Source organism: Hesperophylax consimilis, chromosome 12, assembly GCF_061612785.1.
Source record: "Hesperophylax consimilis isolate HC1 chromosome 12, BYU_Hcon_1.0, whole genome shotgun sequence".
NCBI lineage: Eukaryota > Metazoa > Arthropoda > Insecta > Trichoptera > Limnephilidae > Hesperophylax > Hesperophylax consimilis.
The window spans coordinates 15,775,515-15,786,193 of record NC_142847.1 but is presented as its reverse complement, the minus strand read 5'-3'; the positions used below and the strand labels follow the sequence as shown (position 1 = coordinate 15,786,193).

The 10,679-nt window shown below is 33.6% G+C and overlaps 1 protein-coding gene across 4 annotated transcripts in view; it reads left to right on the top strand.

Moving 5' to 3' along the window:
- The first annotated feature begins 4,474 nt into the window (after positions 1–4,474).
- The window catches only part of snama (something that sticks like glue), a 46,877-nt gene continuing 40,672 nt past the window's right edge, over positions 4,475–10,679 (top strand). For all 4 annotated transcript variants that reach the window (XM_089638160.1, XM_089638158.1, XM_089638157.1 and 1 more), the window contains exons 1-4: positions 4,475–4,686; positions 5,270–5,496; positions 6,453–6,693; positions 9,796–9,910. In XM_089638160.1, coding sequence (XP_089494286.1) covers positions 5,331–5,496; positions 6,453–6,693; positions 9,796–9,910 — 522 coding nt within the window. In that variant the 5' untranslated portion in view covers positions 4,475–4,686; positions 5,270–5,330. The remainder of the gene's footprint in view (positions 4,687–5,269; positions 5,497–6,452; positions 6,694–9,795; positions 9,911–10,679) is intronic.

Below are 10,679 nucleotides of genomic sequence, written 5' to 3'. Positions count from 1 at the left end.
TTCTCTTTCTTGTGTGTGCAATTAATGCCCAGATAAAAAAATAAAACTTTTCATTACTAATTATTTTCACTACCAATACATTAGTGATGAATTCCACTTAAACCCCTCTAGTCCTGAGCGTTTCATATAAATAGGATTAAGTGAAAATTTTGTAAATTACCTTCTGTACAGTATTTAATATTAGTGTGTGTGAAATAAATTTGTTACCTGTGTCATTGTTTTTTTTTTTATAAATACTATTTTGCAGAGAACGAATAACATTTTAAAACACTGTTTGTTTTATTTTGTAAGTGATATTACTGGAAATAAACACGTGGAAGTAATGGACAATTTTATTTTATCTCTTTCATAAAGTAATTAATATTTGTGTATAGGATTTTCTGTCATGTTTTTATCAAACTCTTCAAAAGCTCTCTTCAAATTATGGAGGTCTTTCGCCTTGAGGGTACTAAGCATCAATGCAAACTCCACTGACAATATAGAGGCTTTCGCTATAAATAAATCATCATATATTTAAAAAAATATTAATATAATTTGTTATTATTGTCATAAAACATGTAAGTGTCATTCCATGTTAGTTTACTTACTCTCAACCACCGAGATTTGTTCCTTTTTTCTCTTAATAGATTCCATGAGAGACTCTAATTCCTTATTTAGAGTATCGTAGAAATCAGGATCGTTCAAATCAATTTTTCGATCCATTTCCAGCTGTAAAGGAAATTATTTGCCGCTAATAAATTTAGAAATATTTTCATAGACAAGACGTTGACTTTATCCTTCACCATAAACTAAACGGATAATGACGTCACAGTCCAAGGTTTGTAGAAAATGTATTTAACAAGGTACTCATCCAGAGGGAAAAGCGGTGATTAGCTAGAAAGTCATGACGTAGCTAGAAGCCCATTTCCCACTGGGTGATATGAATTTATTACAATACAAATGGCGTCAAGCGATTTATAATGCGTTGGTAATATTATTCTAATTATTATATTAAAAATAATGTTCAGAATCAAAGGGGAAAATTTGTAGTGTTACTTCTAAATTGATGAAATAGAAACGGGTTTTTTTATTGGCGTCTTGTACATATTGCTTTTGAAGATTTTCAAATTAAAAGTCTCATAAATGGCCGTTTTGCATGACACCTTTTTTCATCAAGTTTGTCTAACCGGGATAAAAAAAGGGACGTGCTCTATTTTGGTAGTTGGTACCGTGAGAGACGTGTATTGGTATTTCCGATTTTCGTTCATTTTAAGATGCAGACATTATTTGACATCTACTTTCTCTCATTATTTTATGTAACTATATTACGTGAAAATGTTGCATGTTTATTCAGTTTTATATTTAAAATATTAGTAAAAAATAATACAATATCTATTTATTGCTGTTTCGTATTGTGATTTTCGTGTGTATGTTTGATTGACATTTTGTTTCTGCCATCTCTCATTCTTTTACGTAACTATATTATGTGAAAATGTTGCATATTATATTTAAAATATTAAGGACGGGTTGTTTCGGAGAATTTGAACAATTCATCAAATTTCAACGTTCATTTTCAAGTTTTGTGAAAGATTTTTTCAAGTTCTGCCTTATTTCAGTTCTGTCAAGCAACTAGCCTATAATGATATAATAACAGAACTTGAATAGGATTTTCACAGAACCCGAAAATGAACGTTGAAATTTAATTAATTGTTCAAATTTTCCGAAACAACCCGTCCTTAGTATTTATTACAGATTGTGAGTGTGTATTACTGTTATATATTGTATATTCAGCGTTAAACCAACCTAACCTAACCTATCATAACCCAACCTAAAGTATCCTAACCTACAATAACCCAACCTAACCTATAATAACCTTACTTTTTTTTAATTTTCGTTATTTATAAAACATACCTAAATTCTCCGTGTCCAGCGATTCCGAATAATTATCTTAAAAAGTATGTTTCAAAATCAATTTAACATACATAGATATTCTTTATTCTATGAGGTATCTGTAACATACATAGATATTATTTATTCTATGAGATATCTGTACCTACTACGTAGAGTTCTCGTGGAATATTTCCTCAAAATAAAATGTTAAATCGTTAAATATACACGCTAAATATACAATATATAACAGTAATACACACTCACAATCAGTAATAAATACTAAGGACGGGTTATTTCGGAGAATTCGAACAATTCATCAATTTCAATTAAAAATATCCCAAATGCAGTCAAATTCCCTTTATAGTAATTAAGGTAAATCAGAAGGTTTTATTTTAAAATATTTCGTATAATTCGTAGCCAGCGAATCCGAATATTTACCCTTTTTCAACAGAACAGGGTGAGTGGTTTATTTATGGATACAGGGTTGTGAGAGCTGTTGCTTTTGCGCTGCTGTGTTTTGGTAGTTCCACCTCATAATGGCAACTACGAGTATCTGTACGAAATCGTAAGCATGAAAATAATGATCGTTTAAAGCGATTTTTTTCGTGTGGCTCCCGATTTGGGAATCGGTATGAAAAAGTATGGTGTAAAGTAGTAATTAGCAAATTATTATGACAAGGATATGACAGGGAAAGTGTTAATATATAAAATAATGTTATAAATAAAAATAATTTTATCTATGCAAAGAGTCACACATGGTGCTAGATAATATCAGCATCGCCTCGGTGGAAAGTCGTGAAAAACCACCATTCGGAATCTAAGCGTTGCTAGAAATGGCTTTAGCCGTATTTGGTGCCCATAAATTAATAGCCAGGTACTTCCCCACTTTCCTCTTTCCCATTTACTTTCCCTCCCTATGCTGAAGTAGCCCAAACTATTCTTATCACAGCTAAATGGAATAATATAACATAATTATTCCGAAATAAGCCAATTTTGTACATGGATTAAAACAAGTTTTTTTAACATCAACTTCACAGAGGTGACCCCGAGGAAAATAAATTCCTTAGGGTCTTTGTCATCTTTGGGGATGCTTTGCGGAAGGGCTTTTTGTGAAGATTAGGTTGTGAAAATGGGTCTTGAAGAGACCCTTGTTGTAGGACGGAGGAAACATGAAAATCTTTCCACAGCCGAACCCAAAAACTCATTGTCGACCAAACCGATAATGTCAACTAATTAGCTTTCAAGTGTCATTCAATGGAGAGTTGATCAGCTAAAATTGCCACGTCTGAATGAGGCATAATCGATAAGTTTGAAAACCCTTTCAACAAAGTTGGTCAAGTTTTTAGTTGAGCGACTAAAGATGAAAGCCCGTCTACTTTTGCTGTTCAAGTGTGAATAGTCGTTCGAGTTTTAGACCGAATCGAGACCTGTGAACAGATGTTTCAACTCGCTTGCGATTTTTAGTTGCTTTCATATTAAAGAACATAGCTTCTTCATGATAAAAATAATTAGTGGTCGGATGACAACATGTTCAGGTTTATTGATCTTTACCAATGCGATGCTTGTCTTTGAAATAAAAAAGAAGAAATATTTAACCATAAAAACACGATAAATATAATATTATTTTTAAAATGATACATAAAAAAATAATATTAAAACAATCAGAACCATGTACAAGATATTATTTAGGATATAAGACCATTTAGGATAAATATTAGTATTTCCAGAGTGGAAGATACTTTTGAGGATCACTCGGGTGTACGATCACCATTCAGAAGTGAAACGTTGCTTCAAATTAATTTGGAACGTTTGGTGACCAGATCTGTTCAGTACAGTTCTCAAATTCCGCTGCACGCCTACAATGCAAAATTTGAAAAAATAACATTTGGTTTCAACTTAATTACATACCTACTACAAGAAACAATGATTTATTTCGGGGGAGATGATAAAGATGCATTAAAGTTTTATTCTTCCTCAATCACTTTCCGAGTTAATTTTGAAGGTTAGGAAATACGCTTAAATTCTTAAAAAACCCAAACCTATTTTGTGCGTGTATTTTCTTCGACCCCTACTTAAATTGTTGTTACCAGTAGTAATTATTTTGAAATCAAATAATGTTGATTTTATAAATGAATGTGCATTGTGCGTGCAGCGGAATTCAACAACTCTATGAAATTGTTTATCCCAATTTCATAAATGATTTCGATACCTTTCAGTATCTTCTGATATCGTAATGCTATCTCTCAAAATAGTATTAGATGCACCTAGTTCAATTGAATCCATTTTCCAACACAAATTTGTCGTTTTTGGGCTTTTTCAATGACAAGTTCGTTATTCTCAAGTCGTTCACAAAATGTCAGAAAATATAGAGACGCACGCATGAATAATTTAACTTGACCCCCATCTGTATTATTAATATCGGATCGAGTTAAACTGAAACGTCTGACTAAATCTTGTTTAATTTTTGTCGTTCAATAAAAGTTGATCTAATGAAATCACCACGTCTGAAAGGCTATATGTTCGATTAGTTTCTTCTATTTACTCATTCCGATCTATGGCTTTCCCTTTTATCTATGGTAGAATGTGTTTTCTATGACAAAATCGAACCGAGCGTTTTGCGGATAATAGCTGGCGCTAATTTTTGCAAATTAAACCTTTACTCATAAAATACGCTGCGTTTTATTTATAAATTTGTATATACATTTCGAGTCTTAAATGAGTTACATAGATTTTTTATTATTTGTGTAGTTTCTTCACTGTTAATCTCCATTTATTAACTCCTTGGGAAATGATGGCGGCCTGACAGCGTTGTTCCAAGTAAGTGGTCGTTTTGAGATCGTTGGAAGTATCTTTTTTCTTCTCCTACGAACTGAAAATGTTTTGGACAGTTTATGCTTCTAATTGCTTTTAATTTTGTGCTCTGCGTATGTTTTTGTAAACGTTCGAACTAATTACCTTTTCTATAGACCCAAAATAAGCTACTGGAGTTTCTCTTTTGATAGCCTAATTCGCCTTGTGTAGCGATGTTTTTGTGAGGAATTCAATTTAAAATTTCACACCTTGCCTTAATGAAAGTTTTAAAACGATTTAAACGAAACGCTTTCTGTGTACGCGACCTTGGCAAACATTGGCTCGAGGGGTTATGTTTCCCATTGAAAATTTCTTGAAAGTGTCCCATATGGTTTTTAATAAAAATATTATGAATTTTGAAACTTAGTAAATACTCACATATAATAACGACACACGAAATAAGCAATTGCAATGGAAGTAAAATTCACCCGGCTTTCATAGATACTCATGTTAATGATTTGTTTACTTTACCCATAATGCTCTATTTATTACCTGACGATTCATCAAGTAGAAGATACTAATGTTTTCATTTTTTCTGTTTGCTTTTCAGCTACAGCAAGAAAAATGATCCATCTCCACTGCTTGTTATAGTAGATACATGATAGGGCGTAATGTCTGTTCATTACAAGTTCAAAAGCTCACTCGAATATGACACTGTTACGTTTGATGGCCTACACATATCCGTAGCAGATCTGAAGACAGCCATCTTCCAACAGAAGAGAATCGGAAAGACTTCTGACTTTGACCTCCAAGTAACAAATGCACAAACTAAAGAAGGTAATTTTTATGTCATTCACTTCTATAATGCACAAAATGACGTTTGCCAATGTCAATTGTGATTATTATAAAGTTTCATGTACTACTTACTGTTGAGAGACTTCATCCTCTTGTGTCTGATTTTTCTTCTCTACAAATATTGGCACTTGTTATTTATTTGACTTTTAAATAGCTGGACTGTACAAAGCATATGTTTTGCACCAGTTACTGTGGGTTTGATTCCTCATTAGTTTAGTCTTCCATCATAGCACAAGCATTTATTAATTTTTCTACATTGTTAGGTAGTGAAAACTTAAAGAACATATTGTGATTAAGTTGGGTCTGCATCATTTTACTTTGATCTAAATTCTGTTGTGAATTTATTTAGACCAATCAAACAGGTCCCCATTAAATAAGGTCAAGGTAGCTCAGTTCCAAACGACAGCTCAGCCATTACGTAAAATACTGCCTGTATCTTTTAAGAGCATTTTGAAAACGTTAAATCGGTAGGGATAGCGATTCAGACAATCCATTGGATCGTTTATAGGCAAACACTCCGAGTGCTTTCTCCAATTCCTTCCAGTGCTGGTATGTGAGCCAGTTTTCAATATGTTTGAATCTGAAAGGCCAACTGATAATCTCCTTAAAATGACTCCTCCTGGTAAGGGGTGCTTCTGCAATTTTCCTTGTTCTAAAAGGGTTATGAATATCTTCTTTTTTAGTCATTGGCTCACTGCTGATGATTGTGACCCCCACCCCATTTCCCTGGTGAACGACTCCTCCACTCCTTCTGGTTCTGCGCTGCATATAGAGCCATGGACACCGACGTTCTGATGATCTTACTCAGTTGGAGTTCTTAGTTTGGCGAGCAAGTAAAGATACGCTGTAGGCAGACTGTTGGTAGCCTATTGTGGCTGCCTAGCTCGTCCAAAATTAAGTTAGGAATGGATTATTTTTACATTGAAACTTCTTTACAGTATACTCCGACAACAATGCCCTCATCCCCAAGAACACCTCGCTGCTGGTTGCCCGGGTGCCCCTGGCCCACCAGCCTAAGAAGCAATGGGAGGGCGCAGCGCAGGGGGGACCCGTGCCCCGCAGTCAGGACGGGGCCAGCGCTGCCAAAGGGGGCTCAGACCTCTCTCGTATGGAGGGCTCGGAAGACGACAAGATCATGGCTATGATTTCACAGTCCACGTTGGATTACGATCCCAGCAAGTGAGTTGATTGTATTATATGTTCATTTATAAATAACTGCGGAAGCATCTCATAAACATAAAATATCATCTTTCGCAGCAGTGCTTTCATTTTTATATTACTTTACTATCACACACATTTTTACTCACAATAAGGAACTCCAGTGAAAATATTATTACTTAAAAAAAATACATTCATAAAGATCAACATTGCTGATTCTGAATATATAAGTTTTATTGTACGCAGAATATATAAATCGTTATTTAAAAATGAATAAAACACCATCACATTTGATTTTGTCAGTCTGATTACGTATGCAAATTTTTGTTGGTGAGTTTTGTTTTCATATTATACAGGGTTCATCACCCAAACCGCATGTTTTTGATTGGCTAGTACGGCCGAGTGGTTGGTCTCAGAGAGTGGGGGTGGCCTTGATTTGTCTGTTAAAGTGGGAAGTTTAGTTATCACGATGTCGTGGAACTTAGAGCACAGTGATGTCATTCCTACTGAAATTTCAGTAGATCTATCGATTTCTGCAAAAAACTACCAGTATTCGTAGAAAATCTACCGAAATTTGTGAATTTCAACTGAAATTTTTTGAAAAACTACCGGTGCACACACAGCTCGTAATTCAATGGCTGTCTTACGGAATCAGTTTCCAGTCATATGGCACTATTCACTCGTCTATTTCCTCTGAAGTCTCGGGTATATGCTGACAAGCCAGACTGTCTTGAAGTTCTCAAGACGAAAATCCAGTGGGAAATCGTTCGGATTCCATATCAGATGTTAATTGACGCTACTCAAAATTTTCGGGATTTGCTACAATCATGTGTGAATCTAAATGGTGTGAGTGACGGCGAGGTGATCTTCAAAACATAAACCGTCGACTTTTCAACTTACACTATATTTTGTCACTGGAGTTCCTTATTGTTTTTTCATTAGGACACATTGCTTTCTGTTTTTTAAGAGATTATTATGTGCAAAGTGTATCCTTACACATAACTTACAGATATTTTGCCAACACTAGCACTACAACTACATATATTTGACTGAGCATAGCGAGTCCTATTGTAACTTGACCATTTGACATTTCATCTGTCTGTAAAAATGTTTGTTACGTTCCGGTTCAGGATGGTGGCCGTGTAGGATCCCATAAATGAAATAAATTTTATGGGTTCATTTCGAATATGTCACAAAGATAAAGGAAACTAAAATAAAAAGATGCAACCATAGACAGTATAATTCTCATTCGGAGCCTACCCCATTCGCAAGCTTAAAATATTATTTTATAAATAAAATCGTTTGAATGTTAAAATGTTCCCTCACGACAACAAGGTTCTATCTAACAAAGTACTGTCCTGCAAAAAAGGGCTTAGGAGAACGCTTAGTTAGATGGAACATGTTATCCTGTTGAAAAATAATTGAACTGTTGAAAAATTAGTAGAAATTTGAATGAACATTTTCAAATATGATTGTTCTTTTCTACGACAATACCGAATTTTGACTTTTCTCTATGTAACTGAGTTACATGTGAAGTATTTTTATTTCAGCAAGACAATAAATTATTGACAACTAAAATCATTTATGAATAAGGTAGAACGATGGAATTATACCTCGCGTGATACAATACGCATATTCCTGGCAGGAATACGGATACTGTCTGAAAAAGAAAATAGATTCATTTCTGCCGTGAACTTTAATTAAGGCCATTACAAATTAGCAAATTAGAAACAAAACAAAAGGAGATTTTTGCTTGTTTACAAATACGTTTTCTATTTTGTATTCGAGATGTCAAGATTAAGTGTTGGCAATGCGTAATTTCATAACGAACCACTTGGCCTTTTGCTTCTGATTGAGAAATGAGAGTCACAAACTGACAGACATTTCGCTAATATTGGATAAACAATAAATTCAAATCCGTCAAAGCTACACGACAACGGCATAGTTCGAGATCAAAATATCAATCAACTATAAATGTCCCACTCAGCCAGCACTCCCCTTTCAACAGTTTATTCCATAGACTTAGTTTTTCATTGGTGGATATAGTTAGGCAACAATATGACGTCACAATATCCACGGTTCCGATTTTCGATCGGAGTTATACCCCCCTGCACTCACCTTTCAACAGTTTTTCCATAGACATTCAGATTTTTTCATTGGTGGATGTGGTTAGATAATTGTGTCACGTCACAAGCCATGGAGATTACCGTGTCTTTTTTTTCGGTTGCAATTTTTGTTCAGAGTTGGCATGATTCGCAATCGGAATAATCAATATTATGGTACCTACCTGCCTAAAGAAAGTTTGAAATTGTCATTGAGATGGTGATATTTCTATGGATAATTTGTATAATTCCTTTTGAAATTTGAAAAACAAAAAAAGGTTATGTAAAATATTTATGGTTTACAATTAAGTAGGTAGGTAATTAAGTACCTACTACAAATCTCATGAGTTGAGAGGAAATGTTTTAAATGAAATGATTTGAAATAAGAGAAAATTAGGAACATTCTTTTTTTGGATGCAAGATAAACTAGTTTAAGAATACATAATATAGTTTTACAAGTATATTTTCTTTTTTTTTTTCATGTCACATAATTATCACGTATAATACATTATACGGTGATAGGGCATACCGTATAGGCATTCCATAGAAAGAGTGAAAGGCATATGACCATTCACATCCCATGCTTATAGCAAAGCTGTTTTCTAGAGATTTATCTATTCACAAATATGGTATCCGATACATAATGACATTTTCCATCAATTACAGAAGCTTTCGTTTTTTATGTTTAGATGCAATGATTACGTTATGTTGTTTATCTTGGTTCTTGCTTTTGTAATTTTATTCAAATTATATTCTTTTTGCTTGCTGCTTTCTGAAGTTTTCGACAGTAAGTCCCGACAATCAATGTAGATTAGAATTAGAATGATAACATTATTTGCATGCTTTTAGTCAAATTTGTTTTCTGATAAATAAATACATATTGTTTTAAGCATGAAAAAATAAATTACAACTGAATCAGTCACTTAACTAGTAACTTAGTAAGTAATCTTGAAGCCGTGTTCACGTTTTGGCAATAAGTACGAGATTTGTGTGTCAATAATTTTGTTCTATTTATTTTTAGTTATCAGAGGATTCGTGGGGCGAATCAGAGGGGAGAGGTTCCGACACACTACCGCTGTCATAAGTGCCATCAACCAGGACATTGGATTAGTAACTGCCCCATAGGGAATTCTGATGTAAGTTATCTTTTTATGATCCCGATCAAAAGTTAAATTGCAAAATGTGCATTGTTAACAAAAACAAAAAATTTTAATTAAAAAGAGAAGAAAAACCAAGTTGTACTATTTTTGCCTGTCCATTATCAATCCATTATCAACTACAGACCTATTTCCTTGGTCTCAAAAATATTTGAAAAATGTATCAAAAATAGAATAATGAATTACCTAGAACAAAACAAAATTCTGACCCAAAATCAATATGGCTTCAGAACAAAACTAAGCACTGAAGATGCAATATTTGATCTGACTAAAAAATTATACACATCTGTTGATCAAAATAAAAAGAGTTTAGCTATATTTCTAGACCTTAGAAAAGCTTTTGATACGGTAAATCACAATCTACTTATAAAAAAAATAGGTTTCAAAATGATACACTAAAAAATTCTTACTAGCTATCTCAAAGACAGAAAACAAAAAACAAAAATAGGGGATTTTTATAGTACTGAAACAGGAATAAAAAATGGAGTACCACAGGGAACTGTGCTTGGCCCAATTCTCTTTCTAATATACATAAACGATTTATGTGATGTTATGGTCCCTGGTATAATTGTGTCTTACGCTGATGATACAGCAATAATAGTGGATGGAAAATCGTGGCCTGAAACTTTTTTGAAGGCAACAAAATGTATTACATATGTCTGTCTCATCATGGCTAAAAAGTAATAGACTCTTCTTAAACTATAATAAAACATTTTACCTAACCTTTTATAAAAATAATAAAAATAAA